The following is a 20,217-nucleotide window of genomic DNA, read 5'->3' on the forward strand; positions in this document are numbered from 1 at the left end:
CAACATATCTAGTCATATGGATGTCATTAACTCCCAATTTTGCACATTTTATCCAACTTGTCATGAGTACCCGGCTTTTGCTCCAGAGTTCTCTTTCAAACAGTCCTTCTCCACCATTCTTATTTGAAGATTCCTTCCTCCTGTGTTACTTCCCAAATTTGCTGGCTGAATCCCCCCCACCTACTGCCTGGCCAACTTAATCCCTATCTCAAGGAGTATTCACTTCCGTTCATTAGTTCATTAATCTCATATTATGTTTGTAACAATTTAGCAATTACAGGTTTTGAATATCTGATAAGAATGAAGAGCTTTTGTTTCAGTTTTTGTTTTTTGTCTCTTGACTAGTTTGATAGAGACTCTAAAGACCTGAGAAGCATACTTTTAAAGTTCGCTAGCAGAGAGTATTTCCAGAGTTCTTGGTGATAAATGATTTATGAAGCAGGTATTCAATTTCAAGATGTAAAATAATAGTGTATGTCAGGGAGGGGAGGCTGTTGTCATATAAGTAGACATATTTTCCTATTTTTTTTTTCCTCCATGAAGTCTTATTTTAAAAAGTAAAATTGGAATTCCTATAAAGAACACTGAATTTTCTTCCCTGTATGAAACAATTAGATACTTTGTAAATAGAGGCGACTTCATGAAGTAACAGATGTTTTATGTGAAGACATAAAACTGAACCTGAATATAATGAGAAGTGTGTGCACAAGCAGTAAAAGAAAAGTTGAAAGTTGGAAAGTCAATAAGATATATCTGCTTGATGCCAGTATTTTTCTACAAGGCAGACTAGTTTCTCAGAGGTTTCACTGGTTCACTGATCACCCAGAAGTGTCATAGCAGTTAAGAAAGTCTTTCCATTAGATAATGAATTATGAAATATGCCTCATGCTGGAAAAGCCAGTCATCTGCTGATGTCATGCTGATTCTAACCAATCCCAAACAAAGCCCCAGCCCTCCTCTCTTTGAGTGGTACCAATGTGTGAGTGTACAAATAAGTAGTACAGTATAAAACTTCACAGTGCCAATACCATGAAGAGGAACTCAGACAGCTCTTTCCACATGACACAGGAGTCTGCTGGTGAGAGGACTGGAAAGGTAATGCTTTTTAATTCTTACTTCTGGGCTACTTACAAATTCAGAGTCAGCATGGTCAGGAGAAATTTTATAACTTAGTGACACTTGGAGAACACTGTGATATGTACTTTTGTATATTATTCGCGCAGGTTAGTACAGCTTTTAATAGTAGGGTAAGCAAATAGATTATGTGTTGATACAACCCATTCGGCACATATATACAAGTAAATATGCATGAGAGAAAAGCTATTTTTAAGTTACATTCAGAAATGTGAATTCAGTGAACACACACATACTCACATGCAGAGAGAACCCAAATACTGATCAGTTGCAGTTATCTAAATGCTACTATTAGAACTGTTGAATAGTTTAGAGTCATTAAACTTTTAGTTGTATTTCAGCCTCTCTTGAATAAATCAACTGAACTACAAAATAATTTGGTCACAGTATATGTGAGGTCAAATATAATACTGTGTTAAGTATTATATTTCAAAATGTTTTATTTTATTAAACAAATCGTACACAAACAGATATGACACAAATAAATCCCTCTTCCTCATTTTCTTTCACTGCCCCCCACTTAAAATTGTTGACTTTTTAGGGGTGATTGACCCAGTCTTAACAGTAAGAGCAGAATGATTGGTGTTTCTGGAACCTGAAATCCTAAAGGTGATAGGTGATTTGTAACAGAGAAAGTCTTGCAAGGAGTTGTTTTGGGAAAGGAGGACTGAGTATACCATTCAGAGAAGGTTTGTTACCTGGGCAAACTGCAGTTGTAACTTAGTGTCACACTGTTCTCACTCTCCTGTCCTTGGCCTCAGATCTTAGGCTTGTAGTAGTGATATTTATTAACTTTTTCAGCCAAACTGCAGTGCTTAAGGATAAAGCTCTGAACACACTAGGTGTCAGATATAAGCTAACTGTATCTACAGAAACTGAGAGGGCTATGTGTGGGAAAGAGAGGGAGAGGGAAGGAAAGCTTTAACAGATGGACCTCTTAAAGATACTTCTGCAAGATAAAAGCAATAAGACAGACAATTTAAAAAAGGGGGGGAGGAAAAAATGCAGAAAGGCATTGTTTAAAAATTTACATTTTTCTTTTTCTGTGAACACTAAAATCTATGAGGATTTCGTGTGTGCTTTTTCTTTGCCGGAAGAGGCAGCTGAACACAGTGATCTGGGACAGGGTAGAGGACCCCCTGGTAAAACTACCAAAATGCAGAGAAAACGCTTTGCCAATATATTCTAGAGATTCTATTCCCCAAAGGAATGCATTATTTGGTATAAAATAAGGTGGGAAAAACCAAATAAATGATGCATTGTATCTGTGAAGTCAGGGCAAAGGGTGGTAGCTGTAATTTGTGAGAGTGTGTGTGCGGGAAGGGCAGAAGGGGGCGGCGGCCATGGAGAGGGAAAGAGCTTCCTATGACAGGAGCAAGTAAAACCTCGCCTGCCTGCCTGCCTGTGGATCTTGCAATGCCCTGCTGCATTTTGCAGTTGGGGAAAGTAGAGTGTATTATGTGACCCCAAACAAAAGTTCTATTGCGCTCCTCTTAGATCGCCTGCCAGTGGCGACGACCCTGAGCATTTAAATATGAATGAATGGGGGAAAAGGCAAGTCTCCCGGATTCACTCTGGCCAGAAGACTTGGCTGGCCCCAGCTGCACGTGGACCCCTCGCCCCTCTTCCCAGCCCCCACTACCTGTCTGAGACCTCCCGGGACGGGGACGGGGCGCCACCTTCCAGACTGGTGGGCATCGGGTCACCTCCGGCTGTAGCTCGGGACAGACTTTTTCAATGCAGTCATCCCTGTTGATTGAGACAGTGTGCATTATTGGGGGTTTTCTTTCCCCTCCAAAAGAGGAAGAAGGTGAAGTCAGGGGACTGGGCAGAGAAAGAGAGAGGGGGAAAAAAAGGAAGTCGAACAAAATTAGGAGAATTTCTTCTAGAAGGAAAGTAGAACTCCCAAGAATGGTGATATTTGAAAAGAGGTGTGTGTGAGGGAGCAATGAGCAGAAGGAAAGCAGCCTGTCAGAAAACGGGCTGTCCCTCCCCTTCCTAATCACAGCCTTTACTCACAGACAAACTCCCTCCCTCTTCCATTCACTCACTCACTTAGGGCCAATCGTTCTCTCTCTCTCTCTCTCTCTCTCTCTCTCTCTCTCTCTCTCTCTCCCTCCCTCTCCCTCTCCCTCTCCTCTCCTCTCTCCCTCCCTCCCTCTCTCATCTCCCTCTCCCCCTTCTCTCCCTCTCTTTTCTCCCCCCTCTCTTCTTCCCCTGTCTCTCTCTCCCTCCCATCCTCTCTCTGTCTCTGTCTGTCTGCCCCCCACCCTCTCCCTCCCTCCCTCTCTCTCTCCCTCCCTCTCTCCCTTCCTCCCTCCTCTCTTACTCCGAGACAGTCAGAACTCTCCTCCCTTACAGCCACAAACCTACAGCACTGACTGCATTCAGAGAGGGAACCTGCAAACAAAACTTCACAGAAAACTTTTTGTTCTTGTTCCAGAGAATTTGCTGAAGAGGAGAAGGAAAAAAAAAAAAAAAAACCCCCCCCCCTTAAAAAAAAAAAAAAAAAAACCTGTGCGTGAGGGGGGAGGAAAAGCAGGGCCTTTTAAAAAGGCAATCACAACAACTTTTGCTGCCAGGATGCCCTTGCTTTGGCTGAGAGGATTTTTGTTGGCGAGTTGCTGGATTATAGTAAGGAGTTCCCCGACCCCAGGATCCGAGGGGCAAAGTGCAGCCCCTGACTGCCCATCCTGTGCGCTGGCCACCCTCCCAAAGGATGTACCCAACCCTCAGCCGGAGATGGTGGAGGCCGTCAAGAAGCACATTTTAAACATGCTGCACTTGAAGAAGAGACCCGATGTCACCCAGCCGGTGCCCAAGGCAGCGCTTCTCAACGCTATCAGAAAGCTTCATGTGGGCAAAGTGGGGGAAAACGGGTATGTGGAGATAGAGGATGACATCGGAAGGAGGGCAGAAATGAATGAACTTATGGAGCAGACCTCAGAGATCATCACGTTTGCAGAATCAGGTCGGTGCTGGCATTGGGGGGTGCGGTGGGGAGAATGCATTTTTTTTGACAGTCCTGGGAGGAACTTCTTTCCCTCCATCTGTAAACTGCCCGGAAGGTCATGAGTTATTAGGTGGTGGTAGCTGATGGAGAGAGAGGAGGTCAGGGAGGGGGGAGAGGACCTCACAGAAAGGGAATTTTTGGTGGAGTCCTGGCTGGCAGTGGCTAGCTTCTAGTTGCTAAACTCATCTGGTCACTCCAGGCGGAAGTTCCAGGGGTCAAGCTGGAGCTAGAAGCCAGCCTGCAAGGGGCTCCTTCATCCTGCCTGGGAATCTAGATCTGAGCAGCCTAAGGAAAGCCTGGGCATTTCTGGGTGCTGGGGTAGGAAGGAGAGCCAAGGAGGCTTCAGGACCCTATCCAAAGTTTTTATTGGGGGTGGGAGAGTGCTCCTTTGGGGTAGAATGGCACAGATGAAGTCATTGTCTTAAAACAAACCTTCCCTTTAAAAGTCCAATCAGAGGCCTCCTCAGAGAAGCAGGGCAAGTTTATTAATGACAGTCATTTTCACCTTTAGAAACTGTCTGGAAGTATATAGGCATCCCACTCTAAGCAGTTAAAGGGACTTTGGGGGACAGTTGGCAATGAACAGCAGTCAGTCACTGTGGGGACACTGACATTTGCTCTCTGAACCAAAAAACAAAAAACAAAGAGTTTTGTTCTCTGTAAAGTTACTAAGAGCTCTCTGCCAAGGAATGCAACCTTGACAAAGTGCTCTCAGATACTACACTGAACTCTCACTCAATCCTTAAGAGGAAGAACTTTAATAAATAGATCCTAATCATTGGCTTAGGACCACACTAACCTGTTGCTGAATAGAAAGTACCTGTCAAAAGTGCAGGCCATAGACCTGGAGTCAGGTTATTTTTAGTTATGTGACACAGATCCTTTTGCATGCCTACAAGCCCCTGCACGTCCGGGCACACAGATGTGTTAATGCTGTGTTACTTTCATGGTAATGCCAGGCTAAAGAATTATATCCCTTGCCAAAACCATTTGAAAGGAATGCCATTGTTTTGTTTGGTAGAACATATGGCCAGTAAAGTATGTGCAGGGACTCCCAGCATTTTTGTTTAAAAGTTTTCCGCAGCAGTATAAACAATTAAGGCAACACTCAGAATTTCCAATCCTGAAAACCTGTTGATTCAGACATTCTGTTTTCGAGAAACCATGTTAGACCTGGGCATCATTCTAGGGGATCAGAGAGCACCCCGGCCACCTGGCTTTTCCCCTGTAGAAACCCTGATGTCCTGCAAGCTTCGGGGCTGGGCAATTTAGCTCTCTCACCAGAAGTTTGTCTCTCTTAAGAAGGTTTTGGGAGTTTCACTCCCTGAAGCTCTTTCTTAATACTTTCCCAAAGGACATATCTATCATGACTTTATCTTCTGAAGCATATTGAAGATAAAAGTCAGGTTGGAGCTTTCCTGGTGGCAAAGTAGAAAAGAAGGTGCTTATAACACTGGTGCTTGTACAGGGAATGTCTTCCAGAGGTCCAATGGTCTCTCCTGACACAAACGGGCACCGTTCATGTTCTTACATCGCTTGCCACCCATGGTCACCTTCACTGCAGCTCCTCCTCAGCTGCCATTACCTGCATCACATGACTGAGAACACCTATGCCTTTGAGCACTTGTAATATATACACCTGATGCTAGCAATATGCCCCTATTTCTAACATATCTGAGGTATAGCAAATCATTCTCTTGCCAGTGAGCAATTTTGCAGTCAAAGAATTTGACCATTTACATACTTTCTTACTTATTGTCTTCATCTTTGTGTCAGTCTTTTTTTTCCCCCCAATTATCTAAAATATTGTCATTTTAAAATTTTTTCTGTTAGGTATTTAGTTTGAAAAAAATTGAACTTTTTTTTTCAGTAAAGGTGAATTATTTGACTGACTAGTTGCTGAAGTTCAAGATTCTTAGTAAAGGTCTATTACACTTGCTTATTTTTCTTATCTGAGAAGTTTCGCACATCAACTTCAAGTTGATTTACTACGACTTCACAAATTTAGCGATTGCTATATGGACAACCTACCCTCCAAATAGAGTGCCATGTACTTACTTTGTTGCTGATTTTGCTAGCCTAGGAAAGAAATCTATCATCAGAATGATTATAGTAAATATATTGAAAATGTCTTGTTAAATTTGGAATAATTGAACCTTAATAATCAAACTATATCAAAACTCAAGATTTGGGGAGAATAGCAAAGGAACCTTCATTTTTCTTTTCTCTGTAAACTGTTTTCTATGGGAAAAAATCCATCCAGTAAGTGCCGCCTCATACATGTCACAGAGGTGCCTTTCAACCTCAAGGTCCCTCAATTTGGAGATACATGTGGCATTTTGCCTCTGTTCTGCTTGATGTTTTAATAAGGCCAAGATATGGCCACAACACTCGAAGCACTGCAAAAGCTCATGTGCCTGGAGCTCTGAATTGAGTCTGTGCCATTGTGCTCAGTTGGAAAATGCCCCCATCTTTGTAAAGCAGATATGTTGACTAAGTGAAGAGGAATCCCTCAGTCTCTCTAAAAAATTTTTCCAACACATAAACATGATTTTCTTTTTTATGTTTTGTACCTAAGGTTGCACATCAATGTCATTACAGTTTATGCATGGCTAGCACAGAATCATCTGTTTTTACCTTAAGACCTTAAGGGAAAGGGAGAAGGGAGAGAGAGAGACAAGCTAGTTATCACTATAATTGTCAATGAGACTAAAATCAGTGGACTTCTTGACTGCTATATCTTATTTGATCTTAGTTTCATTCATAAGAGCTGGTCAGTCAAATAAATAACAGTTTGTCATTGAGTTTCCATATACTGCCAAATGTATATGCGGGCCTTTAGTCATTCATTTAGCAAATGACAGCACTCCTTGGAGAAAAAATAGGGACAGACAAATGAAATCAAGAAATGGAAAATCCTCATACAGCCTAAGCATTGTTGAAAGCAACACACCTCCCCTCCTAGAGGATACTAGTTGGAGATTTTAGTTAGAAATGTACTTCCCAAACAGGAGTTGAAGAAGGCTTGATTGGATGGTTATGTTCCCCACCCCAAGAAAGCCAGCTCAAGGTGGGGTTGACTCCTTGCATTTCAATCACTCCAGTCTTTTGAACTTGCCAGTGATTTACCCCTCACGGAAGAGTGCCTTTAGGGGCTTTCTTCTCAGGATAATAGTAAATGATTGGCCACAAGAGGGCGCATTCCAAAGACTTTTGCTCCTTGCTGGCTAATCTAGGGAAATGCAACTTCACCTACTGGAAACCCCAGTCTGTCACACCCTTGTCTTGCTGATAGTCGGTTATCTTCTGCTTCTTCTGATCACCCCCCAAAAGTTAGGATTTGTGGGATGGGAGGAGCATGACTACCTATAATACATTAAATGAGACAGAAGGAAAGGAAATGGGAATTTTTGTGAAACATGCGAGCATTCCAGAGCTCTATGGAAGACAAGAGTAATGATAAATTTCAGAAGCAAACAAAGCAGAGAAATGTGACCGTGAATCATCAGCAATACTGATTTGCTCACACATCTCTCCCTAATACGGTCGTCTGGGCTTTTAAAAAAATGTCTTCTGTCTTCCCTGATTTTTGTTGCTTCCCTGAATTTTGTCTGCTGGATCAACGCTTTTACTAGCGACAAATGACTAGTGACTTCCAACAGGGAGAAAATACTATTTGTTTTACGCCTTGTGGGAACATGGTGTGCCATTTCAGAGCATGTGTTTGTTTCCAAACTGAGAGTGTGGAGGGAAATGGTGGAGAAAAGATGTGAAAAGAGATACAGTGGTTTGGGCCTGTGAAGTAACTGTATTTGAGGGGGTTGAGGGAAGGCATCAGGGTAGAAATTCAGTTTTAATGTTTGGAGAACTGGGAGTAATACCTTCCCAGGCACTTTTTGTGAAAACACATATTTGTCTTGGCCCCTCTTCCCCTAAGATATACTCTAGCATGATCTCTTAGCTGCAATGTAGAATTCTTCATACTCATCTGGTTCATAGCTCCGAAATCTAGTGTAAAAGTTCTCAGGAACTTTGGAAGGAATTTCTGAAATTCTGTGGATTGAACTTTAAGAATTTTTTTCTACTTCTTCTAAGAGCCTAAAACCCCTTTCTCTCTAAATGCTTAACCTTCATTTTCATCACCATTTAAATGGAAGACGCAGATCTCTGGCTGAGCATTTACAATCTGATAGCAGATCCTAAGGAAAATAATATTAAGGCTCACAAAAATCAATCAAGGTCATTTTTGACCAAATCTGTAGTTTTATTACAGGCAGGACCCTTTATGATAGGCTAAACGAGGAATAACCTGTAAGATCTCATTTGTCACCTTATGCAGAAACCTATGGAAACCGTCCAAATGCAGAGTAATTGCTTCAGAGAACACACAGGGTCTAAGTGGTAGCTCTGTATGCCCCTACCAAGGACTATGCCATATCTAGTCACCTTAGTGCCCCAGCGAAGAATGAAAAATTAAAGAAACAGTCTCACTTTACTGCAAGGCTTGCCCCACCCCATGGTGAATTTAAATACTCTACATAGAACGAGGCTTTCCATGTTAACATTAGAGACATAATTATTACCCATATGTAAAAGGGCAGCATACTTTAAGCAGGAGCCTGGTGAGGAAAACAAAACAGAACAAAAACCAAATACTCTATTAGTACATCGCTCATTTCGTTGCAAATGTTCAGATGCCCACAAAGCTGAGCTGCTGGACTCTGGGAAGAGGAGCATTTTGCATCCTAGAGTGGGAGAGGGGAGGAACCAGAGCTGACTGCTTAACCCTTGTCAGCTTGCCTCCTTGACCGAGTTGTCAAAAATATGTGAAAGGAATTCTGGAAGTAAAGGCAAACAGGCTCCAGGTGTTTTTACTTCCAGCTTTAACAGCCTTTCCTCTGTGCTTCCCTCCCACCCAGAAACATTTAAAAGGTGTCCCCTGTAAGGGGCACAATCCCTCCTGCACATCTCTATGTACTTCTCTCCCTTTGGTGTATGTCCACCAAGCTCACAGAGGTTTAAGTGATGAAATATTATCACCCACATGGGTTTGCGTGGGACTTTCTTAGTGAATTACTCAGGCAGAGCAGGCTGTGATACAAGCCTTGCTCACAAGGCTTGGGAAGGAAAAAAATAGCACAAAAGATGAAAAAAAAAATATCGTCAGAGAGTAGGTAACGAAAGGTTAGCAAAGCCTCCCGCTATATCTAGTTAGCTAGGTAACAGTGTAGGCACTCAGTGCGCACCTGTATAAACTATGCTGTACCTGCTCACAGAGCATCATGGGAAGGCTTCCATTTCAGGATTTTAGAGCAGGAGATTTTTAAGTCAAGTCTGAAACTGATTAGTAATTGATCCAAACACTTCAGCCTTAGGCAACCTTCTTTTCTTAGAGATTTAAGATTAGAACATCCTGAAAGCATCACTGCAGTATAGCAATCAGATCTCAGGCAAAATACAGATAAAGGGAATATAATCAAGTGACTAGTTATATTTTTTCATACCCAAGAAATTTGAGGGTTGTAATATCCTTTTGAAACCTACAGCCCTCCCTGATAAATATTAATCTCATCTCAGTTTCTGGCTGTCTCGTTCTCCCCACCCCCTTCTGCAATGAAAGCTCAATGTAAAAGAAAAGAATATGCACTGCTTATTAAGTCATAATACAATAGAACTTTTAAAATGTACCTGCATATAAGGTAGACATTAGGAAGACTTGAATCTCTTTCTTCCCCCTGTCCTCCTGAGCTTTATGGCAACAGCATTTTCATGAAATTGGATCTCAGTTTTATTTTTTTCTTGATAAATTATCATGCAATATACAAATAGCAGTTCCAGAAATGGACACCAGGAGAAGGAGGCGACAGGCATGTCAATTAGTAGGGGGAAAATCCAAATGTCAGAAATATGGGGGAGAAATGTAGCAGGCAGGCAATGGATGCGGGCACAGGGAACAGAGTCTTTCAGCTTAGATAATTAAATGGATGCATAAATCAGCGCCGCACTGCACCGCGATAAGCAGGCGATGCCATACAGTTAATTATCAGCCAGGACCAGGATGAAAGTCATTTTATGATGACTCTCTGATCCTAATATAACAGCACCTGACAGATTGAGCCCCCTCTAATGAGCACTCTCTTTGTACAATCCTCTCTCAGGAACACTAAATCATTTGCTTCCAAGTACAGCTGCCCGTGAAGGAGGGTGGGGCTACATCATGCTTTAGAAACCTGCTCTAGGGAAATGAGGGGCTGTCCTGTAGGCTGTTCCTGGAAGCCGAGGACCTCGGCCTGGCTGGCTCTTCCAAGGCCACTTGCCTGTGCTGTCACCTGGCTAACTTGGTGGAACAACCCCCCTCTCCTCCAGCATCTGTGTGCTTCTCTGCACTTGATTCATAGGAGCCCAGTGTGTGCTGTCCTGTGGGCACTGCCTCTGGAATCTCCTCACCCGAGGACCGTGCACCTACCTCACCCTGACCCCTCCTGTTAGTGTGGGTAAAAGCCTACACAGCCTGTGGGAATGAGTTACCTGAAACCCAGAGAGCTCTCAGAGCCTGGTAGCCAGGCAGCTTCTCCTGTTTCACACCCTTTCCTAGAAAAACAAAACACAACCCTGTGCCCTCTGGCTTCTCTAATTTAGCAGCTACTATCTCTGTCTTGAGAGTGGCACCCTGTGCGGCTTAGGGTTTCAGAAGCTGGCCAGCAAAGAGGCAGAAGGGAGAACAGCAGGTAGCTTGTTAACATTCTCTGTGGGGCAGGGCGGATGTGCCTGAGTGCAGGGAGCCTGCCTGCTCCTCCAGGCTGCTGAGTGGAGACTTGGGTGGCTTCCTGCATCTTTTTTCTTTGGTCCCACCACCTTAAAAATCTGCAGATAGTCATTGTAGATTTAAAGGATTAAACTCTTCTTCCTGGAATCTTCTCTTCAGTTTTCTTAAAAATCATCAACAAAATCCACTACTTCACAGCCTAGGGGAATTTGGGGTACACATTTTGGAAAAAAGTCATCATACTTCCAAAAACCAAAAAGCTACTTTCCCCCTCTTACTGCTTCCCACTCTGATGATCTAATCATAAACCCAGCTTTATTATTCATTTCAATTCTGTCAGAGATGGAAGTCAAAGCAAAGGCACTTCCTTTACAACCGCACCACACCACCACAGCCACTGCCACCACTGACTCAGCCCGGTCCTAGCAAGTTTACACAAAGATGCCAGAGAGCCTATACATGTCAGCCCTTTTTGGCCCTGGCCTTAGTGAATTTACCACTATCATAATCACAGTGTTCAGTGTGTTAAATTAAGAACAGAATCTTCAGTGTGCAATGCACAGAAAAGCCTGCCTTCTGCTGCAGAGCAGTTGAAACTGTGCCTAAAATTTATAGTACCGTAAACATCTCGGGGCTGAGAGTGATAAGTATGGCTGGATTTCCGTTAGCTATAGAAATCCAGGCAGGGAGACCCTCCTAGGGAGTTGCAAATTCTAAGATAAACTTCTTTAAGAATATTTTCAGATTTGTGCACGTGCTGGATAGTTGTAAGCAGGTACATGCAGGGAGTGGTGGTGAAAAGAGGGTGTTTCATCTACCAGTCACCACATGGTAAAAGCAGAAATGAGGGAAAATGATTAGTTCAAGAATTCTAGTTTGGGCCCCTGTTTTGTTTTTTTTTTTAGGATTTATTTATTTATACAAGAACTGGGGTACAGGCCAGATGTGCGGGAGAGTGAGAGGATTCACCAGAGACAGAGCTGGGAACAGAACAGGCAGACAGACCAAAGACACTGCTGAGGGGAGCAGCGGGCGAGGCAGGAGAGGTCTGCTGTGCTACATGGGTTTCCGCCAGGCCAGCGAGATTTGAACCGCGCTGCAGAGGCTGCGGACAGCTTCACAGCACTGTGCTCAACCCGCTGTGCCACCGGGGAGGCCCTGGGCCTCTGCTTCTTAATTAATGTTGTGTGAAGAAACATATAGGTGAGGTGCATATGGAAAGAGATGGAAATAAATGATTTTCTGATTTTAGACTTAGGTTAGAACTGGCTGGTCACGGAATCCAATTTGATGCCGGAGTGGGGATTTCCTCTTTGGCAGTAAGGGTTGCTCTAGTTAGTGCTTACTAAGCTGCATTCCAAAAGGGAGGAGGAGCCTGCCTGGTGGCACAAGGAGTTAAATCTCAGCACTGTGAAGCTACCTGTAGCCACTGCAGCACAAGTTTGCTCCCCGGTCAGGGAGAAACCCACATGGTGCAGCAGACCTGTCTCACCCACTGCTCCCCTCAGCAGCGTATTTCAGTCAATCCGCCTGTCCTGTTCCCCATTCTGCCTCTGGTGAATCCTCTCAACCCCCACCACCGTACCTCTGGCCTGTACCCCAGTTCTTGTATGCATAAATAAATCTTTAAAACAAGGAAGGAACCAAAAAGGTGGGTTCTGAGGCAGGAGGGAGTGCTCTTAATCAAATATAACCCAGGTTAAGGGTGCCTCCAGTTGTTCTTAAGTTAGCAAGTAGTTGCCTCCTTTTTGCTAAACTTGGGATTGATGGCAATGATGGAGATAAGCAGAACCACAAGTCGGGGGCTGCTTAAATAGAACTGATGGGGGTGCTGGTGGAGATGTCAGGACAAGTTTCAAGAGGATCTGTCTTCTGATCTGAAAACTGGGGGCTCTGCGTTGGGAGCAGGCATGATCTGGGCCAAAGGAGCAGCTCGTTTTACTTCTTGGAGGTGAGAGAGTGCAAGGATGACCAAGGCTTCAAGTAAGCCCCTGGATCCAGACCACTCGAGCCAGGGACCGCTGTGAGAGCTGAGAACTGCCATGAAGCCAAGAGCTGGGGTGAAGGTAGCAGCAGCACTATCACAGCTCAGTCATAGGCACTTTCTGGTTTATTCTGAGAGTAATAGGAAATCAGCAGAGGGCTTTCAAGAATGTGCCTCCTGATTAGATCTGCCTTTGGGAAAGATTCTTCTATCTGCTCAGTGGAGAAATGATTGAGAGCGGTCTGGCTCTGTGCTGGAGAGGCAAGGGAAAGAAAAGGCTGTTGCAGTGACCCATTATAAAAATAAAGGGGGAGTGAAGCAGGTTGTGGCAGGGAGAGACTGGGCTGTGGGTCCATGCCACAGAGATAGGCGGAGACCGCTATTTGCTTGTTCGTGCGGGAGTAATGGTGTTTCCACGGCTTGCTGTAGTTTACAGTGTGTTTGTGTCTATGTTATCCCATTTGATGCTTCCAAACCTGTGCAGTAGTAGGTCAAATCTCATGTCATTTCCATTTTATAGGAGATGAAAATTGAGATTAAGCAATGAGTCAGCTAACCCAGATCCCCAAAGCCCCCGTCACACTGAGACCTCGGCCCTGTACTTTCTAGAGCAAGATTGCCAAACTTTTTCTGTAAAAGGCCAGAGAGTAAATATTTAAGCTTTGTGGGACAGAGGGTCTCTGTTCACGCCACTGTTCAAGCAGTGTCATAGCACGCAAGCCGGTAGATGCTGCCTGTCAAGGAATAAGCTGGTTGTAGTCAAAAAACCTTTACTTTTGGGCCCTTAAGTTTAAATTTCATATAATTATCACATGTCACAAAATGCTATTTTTCTCCCACCATTGAAAAATGCCAAAAACCGGGGCCTCCCCTGGTGGTGCAGGCGGTGGAGCACAGTGCTGTGAAGCTGTCTATAGCCGGTTCCATCCCCGCTGGCTGGGGAGATTCCCACATGGCACGGCAGACCTCTCCTGCCTCACCCGCTGCTCCCCTCAGCAATGTATTTCAGTCAGTCTGCCTGTTCTGTTCCCTGCTTTGTCTCTGGTGAATATTCTCGCCTCCCTGTACCCTGGTTCTTGTATGCATGAATAAATAAATGCATACATTTATTTGGCCTGTACCCCGGTTCTTATATGCATGAATAAATAAATCTTAAAAAAAGTTATTTAAAAAGAAAAAGAAAAATGTCAAAACTATCCTTAGAACCCGTGGGTCAGAATTTACTGACAGCCTGTGGAGATGGCTTGTAACCAGGACCATGCTTGCCTGAAAGTCGGCACAAACGTGGGACTAATGAGTTTCCCTATTTTTCTCTTGTGCTGTGTTTCTTCTTCAGGCACAGCCAAGAAGACGCTGCACTTTGAGATTTCCAAAGAAGGCAGTGACCTGTCGGTGGTGGAGCGCGCAGAAGTCTGGCTCTTCCTGAAAGTCCCCAAGGCCAACAGAAACAGGACCAAAGTCACCATCAATCTCTTTCAGCAGCAGAAGCGGCCCCAGGGCGGCTTGGACGCAGGCGAGGAGGCAGAGGAGGGACTCACGGGGGAGAGGAGTGAGCAGTTGATATCAGAAAAGGTGGTGGACGCTAGGAAGAGCACGTGGCACATCTTCCCCGTCTCCAGCAGCATCCAGCGATTGCTGGACCAGGGCAAAAGCTCCCTGGACATTCGGATTGCCTGTGAGCAGTGCCACGAGACCGGCGCCAGCCTTGTACTCCTGGGCAAGAAAAAGAAGAAAGAAGAGGAGGGTGAAGGCAAGAAGAAGGACAAGAAGGACGGAGAAGGAGGAGCAGGGGCAGACGAGGAGAAGGAGCAGTCCCACAGACCTTTCCTCATGCTGCAGGCGCGGCAGTCGGAAGACCACCCTCACCGGCGGCGGCGGCGCGGCCTGGAGTGCGACGGCAGGGTCAACATCTGCTGCAAGAAGCAATTCTATGTCAGTTTCAAGGACATCGGCTGGAATGACTGGATCATTGCCCCCTCTGGCTACCACGCCAACTACTGCGAGGGCGAGTGCCCAAGCCACATAGCAGGCACGTCGGGGTCCTCCCTCTCCTTTCACTCGACGGTCATCAACCACTACCGCATGCGGGGCCACAGCCCCTTCGCCAACCTCAAGTCATGCTGTGTGCCCACCAAACTGAGACCCATGTCCATGCTGTACTATGATGATGGGCAGAACATCATCAAGAAGGACATTCAGAACATGATAGTAGAGGAGTGTGGGTGCTCATAGAGCTCCCTGGCCCCGGGGAAGGGAACAGAGTTGTCCAGAGAAGAAAGTGGCAAAATGAAGAGATTTTTAAGGTTTCTGAAGTAAACAACCAGAAAATTAGAAATTAAAAAAAAAAAAAAACCACAAAAAAACTAAAAACAAAACCTGAGACAGATGAAGGAAGAAGTGAAAACATTCCTTAGCCAGGGCTCAGAGATGAAGCATGGAAGGAGACGGGAATTTGGAGGGACAGGGAGAACCATGTACCTTTCATTTCTTCCAAAATCGATGTGATGATAGTGTCAGCTGAGGTTGCTTGATGGGAGCATTGTCCTCTCCTTTTCAGTCACTTTCAGTGTGAGCCTCAAAGTCAACTTGTCTAGTCTGTGCAGATGTAGGCTAGCACAACCCAAATAGCGTCTAGAAAGCCATGAGTTTGAAAGGGCCAGTTACAGGCACTTTCCCACCCAGTTACCCAGGTCATAAGGTATGTCTGTGGGACCTCTCTCTGTGTATATCAGCCTGTGCGCGCACCTACACCCCCATGCACACACACCCTACATCCCCCACTGCACACACACACACACACACACACCACGCAGACACGCACACCACATGCACCACACCACATAGGCAACATGCACATTTACACACACACACACAGGCATTTCCACATACCACATGCATGCACACACTGGTAAGAGAACAATATTGTGCAGACGGTCACGCTTTCTTTTTCTGCACCACTTTCACAGCAAAACAAAACAACAAAAAAAACCAACATAAAAATTAAGAACAAGAATGGGAAGAGTGAAAGATCAAGGAAAAAAGAATACCAAGTTATATTTCGTTAAGGTGCTTATGATCTTAGAACTATGCAACCTAATAGGTTTGAAACTGTTTACCTGAGAGAGAAAAAAAAGAGAGACTTTTTTGTATTGGAAGTAACCTGATTAATTTTTATTTTCTTCAAGGAGAGATACTTGAAAGGAATATGTTTGTCCATCTGTTGGATCCAAACATTTCTATATTTTGTAAATGTTTTTTTTTATTGTTTACTATTTGCACTACAATGGTGTTTGACCTGTCTAATCTTTATTTAACAAGTATTTTCTTTGGGTGGGGGTGGGAGGGGTTTAAGAGCTGCACTTAATGTGAGCTATAAAAGAACTGCTACAGCACACAAAATAGCTATTTTTATTATTATAATTATTATTATTATTATTATTTTGTACCTTAAAAAATAGACACATACACCAAAGACATTTGTGTGAGCCTTTAAACAGTCTGTCTGTGGTTGATATCATTCACCATCAATGAGTCAGGGGTTGAGATTCAAGGTTGAATAGGGTGGATTTGTGTTCAGGCTTAAAAGACATGAGAAGTTTGTTTTGACTCCTTTTACATCCATGAAACAGGACATTTCATACTGGATGTACAGTAGTTGCACACTGTTGGATATCGTTCAATCAAATTCATGTAACGCTCCATGCTTGTATGTGTATATATACATTGCTTGTGCATATGCATATCTGTGTGTATATATACATGTATCGAATCATGTCCATACGCATTTTAAGCACTTCAGGCTGTCATTTTAAAATTTTCTTAAAGCAATGAATGTTTGTGTGCAAAACACAGTATTTTTAAGAAGGATAGGCTATAGTTTTTGCTTTTACTCTGAATTTGGTAGGCACATTTCAAAAATTTGGCTGGGAGAAAGCCTAAATATTCCAGTGGATATTCATTAAGACCCTCTTTCAATGTTCTGAGATCCAATTCCCTCCTTTTTTATGAGCCCCTCCCCCATACCACACGTTAGTCCCTGCCTGGAAAGCAGGAAACTCATCTTAATCAAAGCTCTAGGCTTTGGGCAACTAACTATGTATTCTAGGTATTGGAATCGATCTTAAATTGAAACAGTTTTCAGAAAAAATAATCATTGGGCCAGAATAAGGGTTGGCATATTTTTTTATTTTCTTCCTAATTGTTAAGGCCTGGTTGTGAGAAATGTTACTTGCATAGCTGGGCTAGATAATGTTGTCATTAATTAAAAGATAAATAATTGGGGGACGGTGTTAAGAGCAGAGTGTGGGAACAAGGATCAGTTACGAGCAGGGATGTGGGCAAAAGTAAAAAATTCCTAATATTTTAATTTGCAGCCAAAACGCTCAATGTATAAGATTGTATGCGCTGATGCAAATGCAAAAACGAAAACTGTTTTATCTATATCAAAGTACATGCTTAAAGCTAAATTTTTTGCTAATTGATCCCAAAGCATTATTTTGTCTAGAGCCATTACAAGGTTATTCATTCATGTCCTTTTAAAATATAGCCTTGCATTTACTGACTTGTTTGAAGTTTGCAAAAATTGAAAAAAGTTCTAAAAATTGGGGAAATTACACTTATTAGTGTTTTGTACAATATTGAAACTTTCAGGTCTATGTCAATTCATGGTTTTCCTAAAAAGTTAATGGTAGGAAAACAAAGTATTGGTGAGAAACCAGACATTACAATAGGTGACTTAGCGCTTGTCTGTATGACACTAGGCTGCATGAAGGCAAATTACTTTAATGTCGTTGCTGAGCAAATATACTTATAAATTCTGAAAGTCCACGTCTTCTTATGCAAGAAATACATGCATTGCATAAGAGTGGATTCTAATTGAAGAGAGAATATGCAACATTAATACTTACTTCCTAACTCTTAACCATGGGCCAGGAAATCATGCAGGTGGGGAAGGTGGATGTAGGTGAGGAACATTTTCAGAGGAGTAGACAATGAGGTTCAACTCAACAAATTTCTGGAAAATCTCTGATGGCCTTTTGCATTGTCTTTTATTTGAAACTAATATTGGAACTTACGAAAAGAGCATGGGAACACAAGTCCTTGTTCACTGTACAGTAGCAAAAATGGCCTAGGCAATGGAAACATAGAAGTTAAAAGGTCAGCTGATATCTACTTGTAACCCCCATTTAGCTCATGTAGGCCATCATTTTAAGTCCTTTAATTCCTCAACATACTGGGGGAGATGGGGTTTGATTAGTGGCCATAGTAAAAGAAGCAGAGCAAAATGAAATTCCATATGACATTATTTTAATAGGGTGATTTAATTTAAATAATTTAAATGCATGTAGATGAAGTTATTATACATCTACAAACTTTAACCTTATTTCATTAAGTAGAAATAGAATTATAAATTGCTATCTTTAATAATTCTGGAATATATGGGATCTCGTGAACAACCACATTTTCATGTAGCAGCGTAAGACCAAAAGAGTTCTTTACAGTACGTTTTCTCTGAAACCAGAGTTGCCCTGTCTGATCATGGTGTCTCTACTCTTTCCTAGGGTCATCTATCGGCACCAATCTTAGAAGCATTGATTAAAAAGCATTTGTCCCCAAATATCTTTTAAAATGACATATATTTTGTAGATTCGATTGACATTTTCTTTTTTTCAAAAGTGTAATGCAAGTTCCAGCAACTGAGCTGGAATTTTCTTGTCCCTTCAGACCAAATAATTTCATGTTTATTTAAGATTGATTCCACACTCCATTTTTAAGGAGAGTGCCTACATTCTCCTCCAAGATAGAGCAAGTGAATTGTTTTTCACCCCCATGAGATTGGACCTCAAGAGGTGACTCTAAAATACAACACACAAATACCTGTCATATTAAAATTATCATGTTTGCTTGAAAATAATGATTTCCTGTGGGCCTTTTGGCAATTTTCCCTTTCAATGAAGAGAAAAACGTAGTCACCCAGAAAACCTGCACAATAAATGAAATTTGTAGATGTGAGCAGAGGTTTGGGGGTGGACGTTGTTTTTAAATAAAGCCTTTATCACTGAGAAGCTGTTGTTGGTCAGAGAAAATGAATGCTTAGAAGCTGTTCACATCTTCAAAAGCAGAAGCAAACCACGTGTCTCGGCTATATTATTATTTATTTTTATTGCATAAAGTGAATCATTTCTTCTGTATTAATTTCCAGTGGGTTTTACCCTCTATTTAAATGCTTTGAAAAACAGTGCATTGACAATGGGTTGATATTTTTCTTTAAAAGAAAAATATAGTTATGAAAGCCAAGATAATCTGAAGCCTGTTTTGTTTTAAAACTTTTTATGTTCTGTGATTGATGTTGTCTGTTTTTTTTTTTTTTTTTTTTTTTTTTTTTGCATACTACATGCAGTTTTTTTAACCAATGTCTGTTTGGCTAATGTAATTAAAGTTGTTAATTTATATGAGTGCATTTCAACTATGTCAATGGTTTCTTAATATTTATTGTGTAGAAGTACTGGTAATTTTTTTATTTACAATATGTTTAAAGAGATAACAGTTTGATATGTTTCCATGTGTTTATAGCAGAAGTTATTTATTTCTATGGCATTCCAGCGGATATTTTGTTGTTTGCGAGGCATGCAGTCAATATTTTGTACAGTTAGTGGACAGTATTCAGCAACGCCTGATAGCTTCTTTGGCCTTATGTTAAATAAAAAACCTGTTTGGGATTTATTTATTTTTTATTTTATTTTATGTCTTATTGGCTTTGCAAGATCAACTCTGCACACATATTGCTACATCCTTTACAGGGTGATAATTATTTCACACTAATTATTTAGAAGAGTATGAGAAAAAGATTGAATGGGAGAGAGAAACAAAAGCGTGAATGAGAGCACTCAAAATGTGAAAGAACATATATTGCTACTGTCAAGATTTGTAATGGGCTTGGACTGACATTCATTATATTTTATTATTTTTGTTAATTTCCCATTTCTCAAACCCTGGTGGCAACTAACATGAAATGAAGATAAATTCCCTTCCAGTCTCCACTGCACCTGTTTTTATCCTCTCCCACCTTCTTCATTCCTTCTTTACTTTCTTCTTTCTCTTTCTGACTGGGAGCCTGAAATTGCATGGCTGTTACAGCTAGAGAACTATATGCAGAGGAAATAAAAGTGCTCCAACTAACAGCCTATTTGAAATAACAGAACTGCCGTCAAGAGTGACTGTTCAAACTTTCCTTCATGTGGGTTTTCTCTAGTATCTGTACCCATCCTAGAAATTGGAAAAAATATGGAAAAAATAATGTCTTTTAGTATCCATGTGAGT

At 42.3% G+C, this 20,217-nt stretch overlaps 1 protein-coding gene across 2 annotated transcripts; it reads left to right on the plus strand.

The window, feature by feature from the left end:
- Positions 1-977: 977 nt before the first annotated feature.
- INHBA (inhibin subunit beta A) lies at positions 978-15,239 on the plus strand. 2 transcript variants are annotated; one of them, XM_037507125.2, is made up of 3 exons: positions 978-1,095; positions 3,578-4,105; positions 14,234-15,239. In XM_037507125.2, the coding sequence occupies exons 2-3, from the start codon at positions 3,718-3,720 to the stop codon at positions 15,127-15,129; spliced, it is 1,284 nt and encodes a 427-aa protein (XP_037363022.1). In that variant the 5' UTR covers positions 978-1,095; positions 3,578-3,717; the 3' UTR covers positions 15,130-15,239. The 2 variants fall into 2 exon arrangements, with proteins under 2 accessions (XP_037363022.1, XP_054548271.1); XM_054692296.1 differs by lacking the exon at positions 978-1,095 and having other exon boundaries at positions 3,128-4,105.
- Positions 15,240-20,217: the final 4,978 nt, after the last annotated feature.

Source organism: Talpa occidentalis, unplaced genomic scaffold, assembly GCF_014898055.3.
Source record: "Talpa occidentalis isolate TD23 unplaced genomic scaffold, MPIMG_talOcc4v2.1, whole genome shotgun sequence".
Taxonomy (NCBI): Eukaryota; Metazoa; Chordata; class Mammalia; order Eulipotyphla; family Talpidae; genus Talpa; species Talpa occidentalis.

Bases quoted from the DNA above. Each gene is read 5' to 3' on its own strand.
- INHBA (XM_037507125.2), top strand. From the start codon at position 3,718: ATGCCCTTGCTTTGGCTGAGAGGATTTTTGTTGGCGAGTTGCTGGATT. The intron at 4,106-14,233 runs GTCGGTGCTGGC...TTTCTTCTTCAG, and splicing joins CATCACGTTTGCAGAATCAG to GCACAGCCAAGAAGACGCTG.